This window comes from Tiliqua scincoides, chromosome 1 (genome assembly GCF_035046505.1).
Source record: "Tiliqua scincoides isolate rTilSci1 chromosome 1, rTilSci1.hap2, whole genome shotgun sequence".
NCBI lineage: Eukaryota > Metazoa > Chordata > Lepidosauria > Squamata > Scincidae > Tiliqua > Tiliqua scincoides.
In genome coordinates, this window is record NC_089821.1 from 206,482,632 (window position 1) to 206,504,879 (window position 22,248).

Below are 22,248 nucleotides of genomic sequence, written 5' to 3' on the forward strand. Positions count from 1 at the left end.
ATGGGAAACAAGCAACATTAAAGCAGGTTTCTAATAGGAAAATTTCCCTATTTAGGACTGGAGGTCTCCAGGATCTGCTTGAGTGTATAACATGTGTTATACCAGACAGTAAGAAAGTATTCAGAATGCAGTCAGAAATCTCAGTAGTGCATTATGTGGTTTTCTGAGGCCAGACAAGTCAAGCATCAATGAACCACCGGAACAGGTGTGGCTACACCCTCCTGCTTCTCATGACCACAGCAAGAAAGCAGATTAAATAAAGGATGGGTTTCTGAGAACAGCACTAAAAAGTCAAAGGGGCAGGAAAGAACGAGACTGAAATGAGCCCCTGGGTGGAAGGGAAAGACCCAAAAGTGAAGCTCCTTCACATTGCTGAATACCACAGCCAGAAACCGTCACCCGTCTCACAGTTAGAAAGCTAAAGGAGCATCTCTGAAACCATTGAGTGAGTTGACACTCACTGCATAGCAACTCAAAAACTTGGAATCATTACAGTTTTATGCTACTTTTTATCAGATTACAGTTTACATAATAAAATAAATGTTAATGATAACGATAATGTTTATTGTTGAGAAAGCAGACATGGTGCAGAATGAACCAAAGATGCTAATTGTGACAATAATAGCAACTGATTGCACTGAATAGTAATGACCTGAGTCTAGGTCGACTAAGGCGGGGGCAGGGAGAATATTCAAATGTAGCCTTGCATATGGAAAAGAGGGGGAAAAGGAAAGGCAGATATAGGAACAAGAAGGGAAGAGACCTCAATGTGCAGAGAAGGAAATGTGTAGCCCTTCAAGGATCATAGCTTTGCTGGGGATGCTCTTAATTCTCTCCTTTCAAGGAGGAAGCAGAGCTGCCTTTCATACCGTTTCAAAGTCTCTGCACCATGAAGTCTCTCCCCATTTTGCTGTTCCGCATGGAAAAAAATAACTGACTGAATTATTGGAAACTGTTGAGAAGCACATTTTGAGGGAATTTTCTCAGTTCCGTACCAGATGAAGTCCAGTGACTGCCAACAGAGCTTACTGGAACTTACTAGAATGTGCAACTGCAAAGATTTCTAGAGCATCTGGGCACAGCAGAGTATATTGGAACAAAAGTCAGACTTTTTCCTATGTTGACCTGTGCAAGACCTTACAATTGGCAATTTGTTTTCATTATCATAAAATCTGTGTCATCTTTGACATACCAAATAAAAAATGATTGCCTCTGCTCATTCTTCTCCAAGTTTTCAGTTTTTGCAAGCTGTCATTCTGTTCTACTGTTTTTGCAGCGGTGCACCAAAAACTTGATAAATCAGCCTTTCATCCAGTGTTGACACGAAATAATTTCTTCAAATGAGGAGTTGGAATTTCCTTCTCTTGAAATTTTTGTTTTCTCAGAGGATAAAAGGGAGTTCCAGTTCTTGGTGTGGCACTTTGGTTTGCCAGCAGAGGGCTCTGCCTGCTAAAAGAATGTGCTGACTGACACTGTGTTGATGCTGTGAGGATGCTACATGCCTAGGATTTTTGGCATTGTATTCTTAGCCAGTAGTTTGGAAGATTATTCCACCATGCAACAGCCCTTCTTTTCCAGTTTGATAGAACTGGAAACAAGAATTGTGTATCCTGGATAGCGGTGCGTTTACAGAATTCTGTGCCATTGACGCAGTTGGCTTGTGCCTGTTTTTTGTATATTGTGCATTATTGTTGTTAGCCGCCTTGGGTGCCCTTCAAGGAGAAAGGCGGAGTACAAAAAATAATAAATAAAATAATGGGGAAATGCCCCAAAGGGGCTCACAATCAGAGATACAAGGAAGATACCAGCAAGATAGCTACAGATAAATATGTACGCTGAGGATATTTGATAAGAACATAAGAACATAAGAACAGCCCCACTGGATCAGGCCATAGGCCCATCTAGTCCAGCTTCCTGTATCTCACAGCGGCCCACCAAATAACAAGAGACCTCATCCTGGTGCCCTCCCCTACATCTGGCATTCTGACTTAACCCATTCCTAAAATCAGGAGGTTGCGCATACGCATCATGGCTTGTACCCCATAATGGATTTTTTCTCCAGAAACTTGTCCAATCCCCTTTTAAAGGCGTCTAGGTTAGACGCCAGCACCACATCCTGTGGCAAGGACTTCCACAGACCGACCACGCGCTGAGTAAAGAAATATTTTCTTTTGTCTGTCCTAACCCACCCAACACTCAATTTTAGTGGATGTCCCCTGGTTCTGGTATTATGTGAGAGTGTAAAGAGCATCTCCCTATCCACTCTGTCCATCCCCTGCATAATTTTGTATGTCTCAATCATGTCCCCCCTCAAGCGTCTCTTTTCTAGGCTGAAGAGGCCCAAACGCCGTAGCCTTTCCTCATAAGGAAGGTGCCCCAGCCCCGTAATCATCTTAGTCGCTCTCTTTTGCACCTTTCCATTTCCACTATGTCTTTTTTGAGATGCGGCGACCAGAACTGGACACAATACTCCAGGTGTGGCCTTACCATCAATTTGTACAATGGCATTATAATACTAGCCGTTTTGTTCTCAATACCCTTCCTAATGATCCCAAGCATAGAATTGGCCTTCTTCACTGCCACCGCACATTGGGTCGACACTTTCATCGACCTGTCCACCACCACCCCAAGATCTCTCTCCTGATCTGTCACAGACAGCTCAGAACCCATCAGCCTATATCTAAAGTTTTGATTTTTTGCCCCAATGTGCATGACTTTACACTTACTGACATTGAAGCACATCTGCCATTTTGCTGCCCATTCTGCCAGTCTGGAGAGATCCTTCTGGAGCTCCTCACAATCACTTCTGGTCTTTACCACTTGGAAAAGTTTGGTGTCATCTGCAAACTTAGCCACTTCACTGCTCAACCCTGTCTCCAGGTCATTTATGAAGAGGTTGAAAAGCACCGGTCCCAGGACAGATCCTTGGGGCACACCGCTTTTCACCTCTCTCCATTGTGAAAATTGCCCATTGACACCCACTCTCTGCTTCCTGGCCTCCAACCAGTTCTCAATCCACGAGAGGACCTGTCCTCTAATTCCCTGACTGTGGAGTTTTTTCAGTAGCCTTTGGTGATCAACATAGCAGGTACAAAACAAGCCTTTGCTTCATAATTAAGACCCTATTTTGTACTAGATTACTGCTAGCAAGTAATGACCCAGAGAATGGTCTTAAGGCAAGAGTGACATACGGTAAAGTGAACTGCTAGGGAGGCACCTGCAGCAGCACCTCAAGGCATTCCAGGGACTACCTGGAAGCCTCACAATCACAGCAGAGACTGAGCTCTCCCTGTAACCTAACGGGCCTGTTGAGCTAGAGCTCTGGCAGCAAGAACTTGGCCTCCCCTGTGATCACGCAACCCAGCTTGCATGCAGTCACAGGGGAGGCTGAAACTATCTTCCTTGGAGTATGACAGGCGACTCCCCCAATTGCACTTCCCTACAAGGCACATAATTCAGGGCCCAATCCTATCCAACTTTCCCTTTGTCTGATTTTTAGCAGGCACAAACAACTGCATGATCTTTACAATATATAAGAGCTATGATTATTGAGAGACTGTATACTGGGGAGATGTGTGATTTTTTAAGGTTATTTTATTGTTTTTACGTTTTGTTGTCTGGGATGCCAACAATGGTTTCTGATATCTGATATCTATCCAACTTTCCAGCCCTAGTGCAGCCATGAGGTAAGGGAACAAATGTTCCCTTACCTTGAGGAGGCCTCTGGGATTGCTCCCCCACCACAGGATGCAGTGCATACCCCATTGGCACAGCAGCACCAGCACTGGAAAATTGGATAGGATTGGGCCCTCAGCTGCCTTGCTAAAGGAAGATCGGAGACTAGGTACTATCTGGAAAACTGTAGATGCCACCTTAAGGCAGGATAGACATGAAATAAACGTCAAGAGCTAACAAAGAAAACACTGGTTGCAGAATGACAAGATACACGTTTTATGCCCTGAATTTTGGGAGCTTTGTATTTGCCACCCTGAACATAGAACTGCATTATAATTAACCCCTTAGCCACCACATAGGTCAAAAGCATGCTGTACACAAAGTAATAGCCCAATTAAAAGGAAAACAAGTTATACCACTAGAACTTGTTTGCCTTGCTTAGCCCCAAGTATTCATGTATCAAAGCAATTGTAGGATCCAGTTTGTGTGCCACAGCAGTGAATGCATCACCATGGACCTATTTCCTCAAGGCAAATTCCTGGTACCATTGAACTCACATGCTCTTCCATGACCCACAAATACCATCAACTTAAAATATAGTTCAGGCTGGAATAGTTCAAGCAGGAACAGATCCAGTGTATGTGCTTGGGGACGGATGGACGGACCACTACCAACTCCAGAGCCCAGGTCAACCAGACGAGTAGACCTGGGCTCCCACATGGACTTGGAGCCCAGATCTGCCAGCTGTGTAGACCTGAACTCCCATCTGCGCCATTGGCTGGAATGGGAGCCCAGGTCCACCCAGTTGGTAGATCTGGACTCCAAATCCAGGGGGAGCCCAGGTCTATTGGATGGGTAAACCTGGGCTCCCATTCCAGCCAATCTCGCTGGCACCCCACCCAGTGGGCGTTCTCCTGGTGCCTGATTTTGCGTCCCAGCCCAGCGGGAGCCCTTCCCTGCTGGGCTGGCAGACAGATGAGGGGGGAGCCATGCACTCAAGGCTACAAGAGTTAGGGCAGATCTTGCTACTGACAAAGTCTAAGCTCCACTTTTCTACCTGTCATTCATACTCTCTTCTTTCAAGGACTTCTTGGTTTCCTCTGAGGTCAGTTTTGGGTTCTGAAGCGGCGAAATGGGCAAGAGAAGTAGCGTTTCAGATAGTAAGGGAAAAGAATTGTTTGGACTTGCTTCGGTCCCCATATCAGTACAGGAGCAAGTGGATTAAAATAAATTCCAAGAAGGTTCTTCAAAGGAAGTTCTCCCACCTTAAATACAAATATGGAAAAAGGTCTTGACTGCTTCAGTCATCAAACAGCAGGGGAACTGGATGGCAAAGTCTAAGATCGAGTTGTTTCATCTTGAAGAGAATTCTTTTCCACTTGCCCTTTGAACCCCTTTGAACCCCTACTCTAAGTTGAAGTCAGAATCTCTGGATGCCATCTAACATGGCTCTACCTAATCAGGGGCTATGGGTCTTCATCAGTATCTGTCAGTTTTATAAAGCAAGTGGCTTTGTGTTATAACAGCAGCATGCTACTACCCTAAACTCTTTAAAAATGAAGACCCTCTTGACAAGCACTTTTATGAGTATGGCTGCCCCTGTAGCTTTTCCCATACCTGCCTATGTAAGTGCTTGGGCACTCTTCTTGCTCCTGCAGTTGGCCTTTCGTGCTTGCATGTTATGAAAGCATACAATCCCCCTTCTCAAGACCTGGAGCATTGCTTGCATATTCCATAATCATGCAAGGAAAATGCTAATGTAAAATGCAACATGAGTTTCATGCAACAGCCACGCCAAAAGAGGTGTATGTATGTGGGAGGGGGGTGGTCTGAATCAAGGCTGGTCTACACATTCAGGAATCGCATGATATTGTCCTCTGTATGTATTTAGACTGGGGCACAGAAAGGAGTTAAAATAAATGCTCCTCACATCAACTCTCTGCCTGTGGAAAGCTAACATGTAAGGGAAAACTGCTGAAGCTTACCCTCCTCCCCAAGATACTAGTTTTTTTCAGGTAGAATATATTTTATACATTTACAGAACTTTCCCAGAAAACAAATACCTAGTAGTGTGACTAGCTGCCCATTTCAATTCTGAGCCCAATTCAAGGTGTAGCAGATTACCTCTAAAATCTTATATGACATGGGACTGAAATATCCAACACTGGACTGAGATATCTTAAGGACCTCCTTCTCCCACATAAGCCTGCTCATCTCCTACAAACATTAGATAGGGGCCTGCATAGAATACCACCACTAGCTGAAGCCAAGGGAATGGTAATAAGGCACAGGACCTTTTTTGTTGAGACACCACATCTCCCAGTGTGAATCGAGGAAAGCCCCTTCTTTATATGTTTCCAGCAGGGTTTAAACACACATCTATTTCATTTTGCTTTTGAAAAATGATGCTCCTAGGGTCCCCTTTTAAAATCAGTACATATAGGTTTTGCTGTTCTATGCTGTTCTTACGGCTTTACTTTTGCTGGTATTATGTGCCTATTTGCTCCTGTATTTGTAATTTTTCTGTTTTACATGTTTTTAGCTATTTTTATTGTTTTATTATGTTTGATTATATACCACTTTAAATTTCTGGAAAAGCTGTCTATAACTCTTAACTAAATTTATAAATGTTAAATATACTGCAGATTAAATAAATATCACATATGGAGGTTTTCCATTCATTTTCACAGAGAAAAGAAACAAGTCTCACTCGGATCAAGGAGGCTAATCACAAATTGTTGTATACGATTGTGCCTTTATGATGAAAAACCTATCAGACAGGGTGATTCATCAGACATAGCTTCCTGAAGAATCTTAGCTGTGCAAGCTTGATAAATCCCATCAGTGTGTCTATTTCCCAATTGATTAAGTCACTCTTAGCTAATTATTCTTAAGTCACTCTTAACTAAATCATTCTTATCTTTCACTCCACAAATGTCTCCCTTCCTGAGCTGCTGAAAGTAGTCTTGGATATGGCACCCAAGTTTCCCTTTGCAGGTTGTCCTGTGGGACTTCCAATATCCATGCTAAGTCTCCTTAGGAAGAAACAGCTTAGGATTTCATGGCTGTCATGACAACCATAGACCTGTTCCACATAATAACTAGGTCCTGCTTGATTTGAGGGGAATGACTGGTGGGTGGGGGAGCAAGTTGCTCCCTTGTTATGAACAGATTACTATCTGGTAGAATTTAGAATCACTGCAAGTTCAGTCCTCCATAGAGGTGGTTTCTGCTATGACTGGTTTCTGCCTGGTTTCCAGATGGCTCAGTAGATTGGAGATTTTTCATTTGCTTGCAACTCTGGCAACTGGAAACTCTTTTGAAGCCCTGGTTCTCATCTAAAATACAGAAGCAACTCAGGCAACTGACAGTTGCTTCTAAGCACTCTCTGAGGCTTGATGAAGCCTGTGTGGCTCCCTAGTTTACCAGGGACCCAAGGCCAACACTCCAACAGTAGCTTGAGTGACACTGGAGAAGACTTGAGATTAATCTCAATTGTAAAAATTGGGGTTTTTTTAATGCATACTTCTTGGGCACCATTGTGTCTGTGTGATGTATGACACTGGAGGCATTTTCAAGTGAATTGCTTCATAATCCCCTCCTAGAATCTAGCAATGAGCCCTTGTAAGCATGCTTTCACCAATTTGCACAACATTTCACACATAAAATTGCTTGCATCCATTTCCACTTGAACTCCAGATTATCTGCAATGGCAGAAGGGATGCCCCAGGCATCAACTTGTTCTGCTTTGGATTCTTTCCAGCTTGTGGACAATAATTTAAGGTGCTGGTGTCAAATGCATTTCATACAGTGAGCCAAATAACATTCATAGTGCCTGCTCAGGGTCAGAAGTTATATCATTAAGCAGGTAGTTATGTCATTAAGCAGACAATGGTCAGAAATGAACACACTGTTTTCACACAGAAACTCATTAGCTACAAATGTCACAAGAGAAAAATGTACAAATCTTGATCATATTTTCAAGATACGAGAGAGTCCAATTATCATGCAGGACGCCCTTTCAGCAGCACCACTTCTTCGAAGGCACGCATTCACAGTCCTCTCAAGGACCTTAGCAGTTTCTGTCTCTCTCATTCTTCTTGGTTTGCCCCTTCCTCTCCTAACATTCCTTGCCTCCTTCCATCTGTCCCTCCCAGAGCCTTGGCAGAAGCGGTGTTGCTTATACAGGTCCTACCTTGTTAAACACTGATTTTTTATACACAGATTTGATGCCACACGAATGGCCACTGCAAATAAGAAGGAATGTGCTGATCCCTGGAATAGGGGAAAAATGCATCCCTTTAAAATCACAGTTTAAAAACTGCTTTCCTTACTGTTGTAAAAAAGAATGCAAGCGATCGTTACATTCTTCAGCTAAGCCAGGCAAAGGAAGAGGGTCCTTTGCATCTTTAATTGCAGACTGCCTCACTATAAGAAAAGCTGTTTTTAAACCACAATTGTAAAGAGACACACTTTTTATTTTTTTGAACTCTTTTATTTAACATATTTTATGGTATCAGCGGGGAGTCTCAGAATCAAGCGCCTGCTAATGTTGAGGCATGACTTTATTAGGAACAATGGAGGGGCAAGAAGTGGTTCTTTAAATCTATTTTTCCACTGTTTTTTTTATCCACAGAGTTTTTTTAATCCACTAGGGGTTCTGCAACAGAATCCCAGAGGATAACGAGGGACAACCTGTAGTAACATTTACCACCACATTTCATCTGTTCAAGTGGGCACTACTTCATGAAAGTTTGTGCAACAGTTGCCAGCCTTTAAAGTGTTACATTTCATACTATCAAGTTCATTTTAACCAGTACAAGAAATTTAATTTTTGTTATAAGAGATTCTACTGCCAAAGTAGGCCACAGTAGGCAAGCTCTGCAGAGGGCATCTGAAGATCACATATGCAAGTACATTACACACAAAGCAAACCTTTTCTTTTTAATGCATATCTTTCCACACCAATCAATTTTCAGATGTGCTTTCCTATTACAAAAGAATCGTGCAAGGTAAATCTATTACTCTTAACTCAATCCTTCACCACCCAGAATATGCACAAGTTTCCAGATAAGATTGTCAAGAGGCCCAAGTTGTGGCTATGTGCCCAAAACTCCTTAGAAGACATATTTAAAAGGAACTATATAACTCATGAAAAATTTGCTAACAAAAGGATTTCAAACCAATATCAAATCACTATTTGCATGATTTTTCAAAGAAAAAAATTTGTTTCAACAAAAGTTTCTGATCTTGGTCCATTAAGCAAAAGGCATTCTTTTTGAAAGAATTCTGTTTATGGTTATGAATTGGTTTAAGTCTAACTTACTGCATTGTGTGATTTTCTGGATATTAGAAGTTATACGCTGTGCTAATTGGTTCGGGTCCCCAGCGACGCCTGTGTTGTACTCCATGGTCGATTATAAGACCCACAAAGATCATAGACAGTAGGTTCGCCAATATCTTCACCTGAAAATATAAAAAAGTTACTTAAAAGTTACAAACCATGGTACTGCAAACCTTCACATATTCAGAAAAGCTTTGTTAATAACCAAATCCACACCCTAGCACTGAAGTACACTGGATCAACAACTAACAGCATGTATTTTATATCAGCATTTAAATACAATATATTGTACTTCATACCAAACAGGACACAATAGAATTTACAGTGTACAATATGCGCAGCCCAATCCTATGCACATGTACTCAGAAGACCCATAAAGTTCAATGGGAGTTACAACTGAGTAAGGAAGCACATCTATCATATACGCCAAATGAAGAATGTACTCCACATCACTGTTGGGCTATCGCATCGCCTGATCATCTCAGAAAAAAAGTCTGAGGTCAATCCCAATGAATGAAGATAGAACAACCAACTGGGAAAGTAGTCCCCCATCAAGACATGGAGAGGCAAACCAGAAAAAAACTGTAGCAAGATGGGGGGGCTCGCTTTCAGCAGACATTTCCTATACAGTTGTTTTCACGTTGCAGAATTCTGTACTGTTTTTAGTATATTTTCAATTCCTTTCTTTACAAAGTAACATCTGGTTGCATTTCCTCTTCTCTGCATTCAGTTGGTGACTTTTTTTTTTTGCATCACTGACTTTTGTCAGTGTCTCAAAAAACTATAGGCTCACTGAGCTTCAAGATTGCTAACTGTCCTAGCACAACCTGCTTGAGATGGCATACACTGTACAGGTATGAGAAATTTCAGGTCTTATATAGTCCAATTTTGAGATTGCTAAGCAAAACAAGAAGTAACTGGCACAAAGGTAGGGCCAAATTAAGGAAAGAAGTTTTGAGGGGAACCAGGCACAGTTATTCTGCCATAACACCATGGTGTTATTGGCTCTCACAAGGGGAGCAGAAGTGCCCAAAGTGCCACATTCCAGGATTTTCAGCCTAAACAGGGTACTATCACCAGGGCATCCCAACCACACCGAGCTCATTAATGTTACATCTAGTTGTCACCCCTAAACACATATTTGCCCTTCTATTTTTTTAAACTATCAGCAATCACATCTACCTTGACTGAGATTACAGCATGCGTTGTGGTGTGAGGTAAAGGATTAAAAGCATACACAGAGACACAAACAACAAAAATTCCCCCTCAAAACTATTTGCTCAGGGAGATGAGCTGCTTCTAGTGTCAACAGCAGCTTCAGGGACATGATTTTTAGTAAGACTTCAACACAGGGAGAGAAGTGTTAAACCTCCTTTCCTCCCTAACTACTACTTCATTCTCAATCTAGATCTGATTTTAAAAATCACAAAAATGGAAGGCTAAAGATGTATTTATCATCATGTCTAGTTTAAACCCAAGCTGATGCAAGGATTCGTGAGATGGCATATTAACAAGAGTAATTTTTATTAAATACAGGTGTGCCCCCATATCCACAGGGGATCCGTTCCAGGGATCCCCCCCCCCAGGGATACAGGGCACACCTGTAATAATATCGGCCCCTGCACACCTTAGCATTGTTTAAAAGCGTCTCAGCGAAGTATTTCTTGCTTTAACAGATGCCTATAAGCCAGAGATTTTCAGCCTTTTTCATCTCAGGGCACACTGTCAAGGTGCTGAAATTGCCAAGGCACACCATCAGCTTTTTGATAATTGACAAGGCACACCATGCTACTGGTAGGGGCTCACATCCCCCAATGGCCCTAATCATAAATGACCCCCCCCCCAAATTCCCACGGTATACCTGCAGACCATTCGCGGCACACCAGTGTACCACGGCACACTGGTTGAAAATAGTTGCTATAAGCATTCTATCTTATAGCACAAATTGAGCAGCCTGCCAATAGTGTGAATGCAATAATCATTCAAATGGTAACAGGAAGCAAGAAGTTAACTGCTTCCTGTTACCTTTTAAGCTAGTTTTGTCAAGCATTCAGGCTGCTGGCAGCCTGCTCATCTTGCGTTATAAGCTTCAATGCTTACAGCGACCTGTTAAAGCAAAAAATACTTCATTGGTAAGTTATTAAACAACACTAACGGGCATGGGAGACAGATACACAGATCACTGATCCGGTATCTGCAAATTCAGTTGATAACAGGGGGCCGGCCTGAAAATGCATTTCAGAGCAATCAGTATTTTCCATACAAAATTTAGGGAGTTTTTTTGTTTGTAATTATACAAAGTAGCAAATGAGTAAACTCTGCCAGCTCAACATTTGCCCAACACATACTTGTAAGATCAGTTATTCCAAGTTCTGATTTATTTTAAAATGCACCTCACTGAGAGCATTCTGTCTCACTGATGGTATGCCTAGGTAAAAAAAAAACGTTCAATGATCCAAATTAACCCATTTCTGCCCAGCCCACAGATGTACATATTTGCTCCCTATTGGGAATATGCAACATTGGGCAGAAATGGGTTTAATATAATTTGCAAGATACACTGGGAAGCATGAGAGACACTTTCAACCTTCAGCTTTTCCTTCAAGTAACCAAAAGTAACATTTTAAGAGCACCAATAAGAAAATTAGCTGCCTCACGCTGTAAACCTATGCACACTAGCCTTGGAGCAAAACCAACCTATTATACAAAAAGATACGCAGAGAACAGGATTACCCAGTCAGAGACCATTACAAACACTATTGAAGTGATAGTTTCATATGCCTAAAGTCATTTGGGTATCAAGGTTACCTGTTACATAGTTTCCAAATTCAACTATTTACAATAGATACACCCTGGTATTTATTAGGGAGACTGTATTACTAATAGTTACACAGATGGTAGAAAATGGGCATGCTTCACACCAACTCAATAGGAATTTAACAACTAACAGCGTAATCCTAACTTGTGCTGGAACAGGCAGGCCACTAGACCTGCACTGTATCCAGCACAAGTTTGGGGCTGACCGAAGCTTGGCCCAGGCAAGGGGAAAAAATTCTCCTTACCCCAGGGAGGGCTGCAGCGGCCCCAGTGGGTCTACTCAGATCTGTGCCATCTATAGATTTGGCACAGATTTGAGAAAAACAGAGTGGTCTGGAGCTGCTCTGTACCTCCTGTAAACAGGACTAGGCTGCAGCATGACTGCTGGGTCCTGGCCCCACTCCTCAACCATCCACCCACAGGCCCGCCTGCTCTCTCCCACCCCAGAACACCTTCTCTCCACCCTTCCCAAGTCCTCCCAGATCCCCACACCGGCTGGCCAGCACAGACTTACTGGGTTTCAGCACTACAGAGGCTGGATACAGCCTCTACGGGCTGGTGCACATTGCACTAGCCCAGTTGACTCCAGTGTAGGTGGAAATGTGCTTTACAGCACATTTGCGACCCTCCTAGGCCGGTGCAAGGAACTAGAGCCATCCCAGGATGCAGTTAGGATTATGTCCGAATTGGCAGAGAAGTTTGAAAACAACGTTGTTTATTTGATTCAGAAATAAGCCCACTGTGTGGGCCAAGCCCATGGCTTGGGCCGTTGCCCAATCTTACTCACCGGAAACAAACACCTCTACTGATTGGTGTTCAGTAGAGAAGGCCAGGCCTCCATCCTGAGAACAAGGAAGTGGTTGCACCCAACTTTAAAGCCTCCACACAATATCTGCATAAACCAAACAAGCTCAAGGATGAAGGCTGAAACTACACATGCTGCGCATGGGCAAGTGACCCCTCCTCACATAAAAAAAAATCCTCCCAACAAGCAGTCACAGGGGGAACAGACAGGGTCAGGGGCTGCTCATTCTCAGTTGCCTTTTTCCTGACTAACATTCTCCCAGTAAAGGAAAAGATCCATGGGGCCGACATTACAACATGCCCTGGTAATTACAGCACATTCACAGAGGGTTGTACTGTTGGCTCTGGTTCCTTCTGACCAAGAGTGTATCCTCCCAGGAGTGACGAGGCAGGTGTGCTCACCCTAAAGGAGCAAGAGTAATTACACAAACAGAAGCGAGCTGGCAAAAACATTCCATCATCAGCCACACATCCTGGACTCTGTCACAGAACTCCACAAGGAATGAGCTCTGCAGAAAGCGACCCATCCCATAGCCTTGCTGTTTTCCATCCATGTGTCTCCCCCCCCACACACCCCCACCCATCCATTCATTCAGGCCTCATTCCATTTTCTTCCCCTCTCTGAAGGCCCTTTATTGAAAGGAAAACCTGTGATACCTCATCACATGATGCTTCCAGCCCAAGGAGGGAGGTCCCCAGGGAAGCTGGAAAGGCAGGCTTGGGCTCCTTCCCTCTCCTGCCTCACCTCAGGCACACGGTGCCCCCTCGCCCCAAGCACCCCCGTGGGAGGTGGGAAGTCTCCTCCTCGGTTGGGAAACCCCCTGGAGGAAAGCCAGGCGTCCCGGGCAGAGCCTCGCCTGGCTGCGAGGGGTGCCGCGCCAGGAAGAGGGGCGCCCGCCCAGGAAGCGAGAGGGGCGCCCTGGGGGCAGCGAGAGCTCTCGCCTCCCGTGCGGGGGCCTGCCCGGGAAATGCGGAACAGCCACCCGCAGGGCGGTGCAGCTGAAGTGCCACCCGGGCGTCTCCGAGGCTGCCCTGCCTCGAGCCCTTCCCCTGCTGCAGCTCTGCGCCAAGGCGGCGGCCACCTGCGCTCTGCCACGCACACAGCTGGCTGGCCGGCCAGGCGAGGCAGGGCGCCCTTGCCAGGGAGCTGCGCCCCGCGCGCCTTACCCCAAGACACCAGCTCTGGCCCCTCGGTGCGTCCCAGCGCTGCGAAGGCTGCCCGGGCTCCAGGCTTGGCCGCTGCCGCTCAGCTGACCCGCCGACGACGACGCCAGCCGGCCGGCCACTCCCCTCCGCCCAGCCCAGCCGCAGTGCCCGGAACGGGGGAGGCGGAGCGCAGCCTCGGAGCCCTCCTCTCGGAGCGACGCGTCCCGCCCGCCAGCCAAGCCCCTTTGCAGGGCGCCTGCTGGGCTCGGAGAGGCTCCGCCTGCCTTCGCTCTCGGCAGGGGGCGGATCCTCGGGAAGAAGAAGTGGCAGTCCCGGTTTGCCCCCCACGTCTGCGGCAGGGAGCGATTTGCCACAACTGGGGCAGGACCTTCAACTTGGCTGGGTGCGCACTGTGGAGCTGCCGCCGCCTCCCAAACCCGATCCTCCCCGGTCCAGTGTGGGGCGCATTGAGGTGCTGTCATCCCCCGCAGGGAGGGTTGGGACTCTGAAGAGGGCACAGTGGAGCCCCCTGATTCTCAAGGCTTGGCCTCCTCCACCGATTCGAAGTGCAACCAGAAGTAACGGGTGACATCGTTGCTGATCACTTCTGGGTTGGGAGGCCAGATGTGAGGCAACAAACACCAGCTCAGGGTGAATGGGAAGGCTTTTCAGAGCCTGGAAAAGCATGCTTTGGAGCTCAAACCAAGCCTCCTACCACTGTTTGTTGCATTGCATTCCTGGTCTTGCTGCCCGGCGGCACGGATCCTGCAAGTACCACCAGACACCACCTCTAGCACCACTGGTGGTACCCGTTCCACTGGTTGAGACTGGGATAATCTGACCAAGAAATAACATGGGTGTTCAGAAGAAAAAAAAGAGGTGGGATGTGTTAGAGATACATGAGAACCATATTTTAAACCTGAACCAATTCCAACAGCTTGCTTTTATTAACTCCTTCTCAGCCAAAACCCATCTAGAACATGCCAGTCCTGACATTTTTTAAACTCATTGTTAAAAAAAAATTGTGCAAGAGACAGTGGCATATGCTAGACATTCGTGAGAACAATATTTTGGAAATGAAATAAATGCAGTATTGTAACTGCAATACCTTCCTTCTCAGTCGTAATTCATTTGAAAAATATTTAACATAAGAACAGCCCCACTGGATCAGGCCATAGGCCCATCTAGTCCAGCTTCCCACCAAATGCCCCAGGGAGCACACCAGATAACAAGAGACCTGCATCCTGGTGCCCTCCCTTGCATTCCAATTGCTTGGAATGACTACTCCCAGGGCCAGCCAAAGACCTTCTGAAATGTGTCCCCCCCTTACCTGATGGTGCACCAGCCTCAGTCCCTCTCACTGTCCAATGTCCTGGCTCAGGACTCTTGTCCCCTCACATTTTCTCTTCCTCTCTGTCCCCCTCTTCCTTTTCCAATTCAGTAACTGAAAGGAGAAAGAGGAGCAGTGATGCCAAATTGGTGGACAGTGATGGGTGCTGGTCCTGAGTGCTCCTAAGGCATCCAGCAAATTCAAACTTAAACACAGACTAGGTGGGAGTGATGGAATGAGTCAAAAAAGTTCCCAAATTCCACATTCTGGGGCTCGGTTCAGGCAGTAAACAGGTTTCTAGAGAAAGGGACCAAAACACCAACTTCCAAAATAGACAGATCTACCAAAATCCCAGGTTCTGTTGGACTAATGGGCAGTCCAATCCTATTTAACACCCTGCATGGTGATGCAGTGGTGCCAATGTGGTGCCTGCTGCATCCCATGGGGGAGTTTTGGTCTCCAGAGGCATCCCTGGGAGAAAGGAGCGTTTGTTCCCTTATTCCAGGGTAAGCTCCTGCTGCCCCAATGGGTCAAGTTGGACTTGTGCCAACTATACTGCTGGTGCAAGTCCACATGGACCCATGAAGACAGATTGGGTGCAGGAAGGGGTTAAGATTTGGCAGATGCTTCTGCCACTGAATTCATCTTTTACCACTGGGACCCACTTTTTAGAATGAGAATCTGTCGGGACCCACTAGAAGTGATGTCATGATCAGAAGTGACATCATCAAACAGGAAAATTTTTAACAATCCTAGGCTGCAATTCTACCCACACTTACCCGGGAGGAAGTTCCATTTACTATCATTGTTAAAAGCATTTACAGAGTAGCCCGTTAAAAGTACAGATCTGTAACATTTACCCAAATGCAGTCACATACCATTGTAGCATCAAGTCTAATAAAATATTGAAATGAATGGGGACCCACCTGAAATTGGCTCACGACCCACCTAGTGGGTCCCAACCCACGATTTGATCTTGGCAAACTGTCTTACCTTGGCAGTAGGTGTCCTCAGTCTGTCAGCATGCAGATCCAGCCATTCACTGCTCCCAGCAGCGGCTAAGCTGCACTCTCTAGCACAACCATTTTCAACCACTGTGCCACAAATGGTCTCCAGGTGTACCGTGGGAATTTGGGAGAGTCATTTATTGATAGGGCCATTGGGAGATGTGAGTCTCCCATTGGCAGCACAGTGTGCCTTGTCAGATGTCAAAAAAACTGGTGGTGTGCCTTGACGATTCTAGTGCCTTGCCAGTGTGCTATGAGATGAAAAAGGCTGAAAATCTCTGCTCTAGCATGTCTTGTTTGCAACAGCTGAAAAGTAAGTTATGCCCCTGAAATGCACATTTTGGCAGCATAACTGGGGCATAGGATCGGGCCATGAGACTATAGGAAAACCCACAAAGTCCCCAGATTCCATGTTCTGATCCGTTCCAGACTATAAATAGTTTTCCAGAAAAGGGGGGCAGAACACTAAGCTGTAAGCAAGGCAGACATACCAAAATCAAAGGTCCCATTGGATTATTGGAGACTTATACAGGAAATCACAAAATGTCCCCAAATATCACTTTCTGGTAATGCCACTATTCTGAGTAATGAAAGGTTTTCTGGAAAATGGGATCTGAATGCCAACTTCTGAATTAAGCAGACCAACAAAATTATATGTGCCATTGGACTAAGTGAGATACAGGAAGCCACAAAAACTTGGTTTGGAACCCATTTCTGGATAAAGGAGCTAGAATACCAACTTCCCTGGGAAGTAGACTAAGCAAAATCACAGGTTCCCTTGAGCTGCATTGGGGTAGAGTAGACATACATAGGATTGCACTGTTGGAATAATGGAGAGTGATGGCCTGAGCCACCAAGCTGCATAAGAATCTTATTTCCTTGTGGCTGTCTCAGGCAGTTTAGCAAAAACAAAAAACAAAAAAAAAACCCCAAAAAACAGACAAACAAAAAAGTTGGAATATTTGATGTTTCCAAAACATCAGCAAAACTGACATGGGAATAAATAACTTGTTGCAAGCATTTCAGATAACACAATGTATTCTTCATAAATAATGATTTATGAAGAATAAAAATTTATGAAATTTATTATTTATGATAATAAATCATAAATCATAAATTTCTGATTTCTGATTTATGAAAATAAAAATTTATGAATGATTAAAAATAAATAATAATTCATACATAAAGGTATGTATATTTTACCTTTTTTCTACATCACAACGAGACTGCTTTAGTCTGTATAATAAGACAAACCCACTGCATAGTATCTTGATGGGCATTCCATCCCTGTTTACATAAGAACATAAGAACATAAGAACAGCCCCACTGGATCAGGCCATAGGCCCATCTAGTCCAGCTTCCTGTATCTCACAGCGGCCCCTCCAAATGCCCCAGGGAACACACCAGATAACAAGAGACCTCATCCTGGTGCTCTCCCCTACATCTGGCATTCTGACTTAACCCATTCCTAAAATCAGGAGGTTGCGCATACACATCATGGCTTGTACCCCATAATAGATTTTTCCTCCAGAAACTCGTCCAATCCCCTTTTAAAGGCGTCTAGGCTAGACGCCAGCACCACATCCTGTGGCAAGGAGTTCCACAGACCGACCACGTGCTGAGTAAAGAAATATTTTCTTTTGTCTGTCCTAACCCGCCCAACACTCAATTTTAGTGGATGTCCCCTGGTTCTGGTATTATGTGAGAGTGTAAAGAGCATCTCCCTATCCACTCTGTCCATCCCCTGCATAATTTTGTATGTCTCAATCATGTCCCCCCTCAAGCGTCTCTTTTCTAGGCTGAAGAGGCCCAAACGCCGTAGCCTTTCCTCATAAGGAAGGTGCCCCAGCCCCGTAATCATCTTAGTCGCTCTCTTTTGCACCTTTTCCATTTCCACTATGTCTTTTTTGAGATGCGGCGACCAGAACTGGACACAATACTCCAGGTGTGGCCTTACCATCGATTTCATTGTGGGTTATGATCTCTAAAGTTCAATGTTTATGTGATCAGTAAATAGATAACAAAATATATAACAAAATATATAAAATATATAACATATACAAAATATATAACAAAATAGATAACAAAATATGAACTCCACACAATTTTAGTTCAGGTCTAATTAAAATCTAAGGGGTTGCCTATGTCACTAGGAACCTATCTTTCAATGGGCTGGCTTTACCACTATTATAAACAAAGTCACAAATGAGAGTGACATGGTCTAATGGCTTTCACAGGTAGATTAGCCAGCTATAACAGATGTTTCTGGGCAGGCAATTGGTGATGTCAGATTTTAACTGGGTAGGCTGAATGTTAAAGGCACATGTATATTATTTTAGACAATTTTGTTTCTGGCACATTGTTGTCATTCAAAATTTTACAAATATTTTCACAAAGAGCTGCACTCAATTTATAAATGGTAAGTGCTATCTTATGTCTTTTGATATCTCAACAAAGCACCTATTTGTTACTTTGGATAATATGCACATTTGTTTAAACTGATAACTTCAATCAATATTCCATAATCAGATGAAAGTGTTTGTAATAATGAGTACTGTCTAAGGAGGGGATATTAATCCCTCACACTTTAGAAAGGTTTGCAATCAGCAATGTGCGTTATGTAATATGCTCCCTAGGAATGTTTTCAGAGAAAGTACTGCTATTGAACTATGAGTAACAAGTGGTCAGAGGAGAAGGATTGCAGTTTAGCCTTTCTGCCTCCAGGGGGTGCAAAGAAGCCTGCTGGTTATTGCAAAGAGAAAATGACCTTCCTATGCTGTCCAAACAAATCACACCCAAGCAAGCAGGATTTACATCAGAATTTACTCATTCCATACAGTGGACTGAATCACATTCATGGCACCTGCTGAGGGCCAGAAGTGACATCATTAAGCAGGCAGTTATGTTATTTAGTGGATAATGGTCAGAAATAAGCACTTGGTTCTCACATAGAAACTGAATTGCAAATAACAGAAAATATGCAAATCTTGATCATAGTTTTAGTATATGGGAGAGCCCATTATTATGCTGGCTATCCTTTCAGCAGTGCTACTTCTGCTACAGTGTTACTTCGCAGCTCAGCAGCTGACACCTTGGCAGAAGTGGCTCTGCTGAAAAGGCAACCTGGGTAATAATTGGGCACTCTCAGCGCCTTAGCAGTGTCTCCCTCTCTCACCCCTCTTGGTCTGCTCCCCTGTAGTGTTCCTTGCTTTTTGAGGCCTCTTTCCATCTCTCCCTCCCAAAACCTCAGCAGAAGTGACGCGGCTGAAAGGGCAGTGATGGGATAGCCCAGTTATCACGGAGGCCAGATGAAGAGCTTCCGGGTACCACATCCAGGCTGTGGGCCTTATGTCCCATGATGCAGAAGCAAGTACAGGGTTTCCCCCATACCTGTGGGGGACTCGGTCCACAGACCCCCCCACGGATAAGAAACCACAGATATGGGGGGGTCACATGTATTAATAATGGCTCCTGCATGCCCCCCTGCACCACTCACGCTCCCATTAGTATTATTTAAAAGCTTTCCAGCAAAGTGTTTCTTGCTTTAACACACTGGTTCCCAACCTGTGGTCCGAGGACCACAGGTGTTCCATGAGACCCTGAGGTCTCAAGAAAAAATATTGCTTTTGATCATTTCCAGCGTCTTGTTGAGCTAGCAGTCCCCCATCGGCCACCAGAGAGGGCAGAGAACGAACTGCCTGCAGCTGCAACTGACAGTAAAAGTAGCATATAATAAATCTCTATAAACAATAGATATCTAATAAATCTTTTCTAATTACAGGCGGCCCGCATTATCTGCGGTTCAGTACCCATGGATTTCTTCTTCCGCAGGTCCCTGAACCCATAGTGCAGGCTGATCTGGAGCCTCCAAGAGACTCTTCTGAAGCTCACAAAGGCTGCATACATCCATCTGTGGCTTCTGCGGGCTTCAGAATGAAACCCAGAGTTGTTTAAATGCAACTTTTGGTTTTAAGCAACCAAAAAAAAGTTTTTCATTTTTTGGCACACGGGCTCTGAGGACTTCAGAAGAGCCTCCAGACCAAGCTGAGTTCAGCTCCAGTCAGGTTCAGGGATGGGCCAAAAACCATGGCCTTCAAATACCTGCTGTTTTCCTTATCTGTGGGAGTTCCAGGAATGAACACCTGCAGATCATGAGGGTTGCCTGCAATACAAATTTAAATGTATTTTTTGTGTGCGGGGTAAGGGTCCATTGCCATGTGGACCATTGCCATTGCCATGTGGATTCCAATTTTTGCCTCAGTGATCCGTGATCTCCTAAAGGTTGGAACCACTGCTTTAACAGGTTGCTATAAGCATTCAAGCTTATAGAGCAGGGGTGCCCAAACCCCGACCCTGGGGCCACTTGCGGCCCTCAAGGCCTCTCAATGCAGCCCTCAGAGAGCCCCCAGTCCCCAATGAGCCTCTGGCCCTCCAGAGATTTGTTGGAGCCTGCACTGGCCCAATGCAACTGCTCTCAGCGTGAGGGCGACTGTTTGACCTCTCGCGTGAGCTGTGGGATGAGGGCTCCCTCCAATGCTTGTTGTTTCATGTCTGTGTTGCAGCAGCAGCAGCAGCAAAGGAAAGGCCAGCCTTACTTTGTGCAGTCTTTTTATAGGCCTTGAGCTATTGCAAGACCTTTATCGAGTATATAAGTTCATCTTTAATATATTCATTTATGTAAACCTATGTAAATTTATTCAAATTTTAAATGTAAATTAATTCTTTCCCCCCCCGGCCCCCGACACAGTGTCAGAGAGCTGATGTGGCCCTCCTGCCAAAAACTCTGGATACCCCTGTTATAGAGCAATGAGAACAGGTTATTAAGCACATTGCCTCTTTGCGATTGGCAATTTGTTTCTTAAGTACTGCAATGAAACATTCAAAATTATGATATTGGCCACCAGATGGCATAGCAATAACACTATTTGCTATAAGAAAGCAACACTAGTTGTAATAGAGGTGTGATGTTACTACAGCTGTCTGGGTATTTTTCTGACAGACCAAGCAGCTGACTGCCATCTTAAAATGGCCACTTCAAAAGGCCTATGTGTATGGAATAGTGGTGCCATTAATATTATCGCAGCTTTCCTTTAGCACTCTTTACCCTGTGAATGGCAAATGTGTTCTCTCTCCACAAGACAAAATCATGCAAGGCCAATTCTGACTCTAGTATTCCACATTGTAGAAATGTCTCCATGGTGAAGAATGGGAAAACACCAATGAAACCTGGAAATTTTTTTTGAAAGTCAGTATTTTGGAAATGAACTATTTATCATCATATTTTACACAAAGTTTATTACAGTACATGGTTGGCTCCATGCACTGTGGGCTTGTGTCCAGACTACCAGGATTTTAGGTAATCAACAACGACAACAACAACAACAACAACAACAACAACAACAGGGTATTTATATACACTTTCTGGTCATCAGATTACTGATGATAAAACTGATAAAACTGACAGTTTATTCCTGCTTTCTGCTGCTTCCTGTTCTTTAACAAGTATTTAATCCATGAAATGAATTCAGGAGCCTTTTAAGACGAACTTTATCAAATGCTTATTGGGAGCCTAAGTACATAATGGGTACCAGATTTCCCCTATCTACATGCCTTGTTGGTACTCAAAGAATTCTAAGACGTTGATGAGTCAGGAAGACTTCTGATTCCCATGTTGATTTTTATAATAATAATAACAACTCTGTATTTATATACCACCTTTCTGGTCATCGGATTACTCCTTGGACTTTATTCTAGGCAGTTTACATAGGCAGACTGTTTCTAAATCCCTCAAGGGGATTTTTACAATCACAGAAAGGTTCTTTCTTTCAAGAACCACACAACATTTCAGATGGATCTTTCACCATCTGGTATCACTTCTGGCCTCCAGTTGCCTCCCATGCAGGCTGACAAGCAGCTCCTTCATCTCTCACATGAAGGGCAGCCAAGACACTTCTAAGCTCACACCAAAGAGCAGGTGGAATAACTCAACTTGGCTTGTCAGCTGCTTCAAGGTCTTGCTGTTCACAGAGCTGCCGGTGGCCTCGATCTGGCAAGCTTCTGATGTTATCTTTGGGCCAACGAAAGCTCTACCCTCTAGACCAGGGGTGCCCAAACCCCGGCCCTGG

The 22,248-nt window shown here is 44.4% G+C and overlaps 1 protein-coding gene across 1 annotated transcript in view; it reads right to left on the bottom strand.

Annotated features, from left to right (window-relative positions):
* The window catches only part of STX7 (syntaxin 7), a 34,669-nt gene extending 20,743 nt beyond the window's left edge, over window positions 1–13,926 (bottom strand). Inside the window, exons 1-2 of the mRNA XM_066611202.1 lie at window positions 13,808–13,926; window positions 9,002–9,141 (exon numbers count right to left, since the gene is read on the bottom strand). Of these exons, the coding sequence (XP_066467299.1) occupies window positions 9,002–9,086 (85 nt within the window). The 5' untranslated portion in view covers window positions 9,087–9,141; window positions 13,808–13,926. The remainder of the gene's footprint in view (window positions 1–9,001; window positions 9,142–13,807) is intronic.
* Between the last annotated feature and the right edge of the window lie 8,322 nt (window positions 13,927–22,248).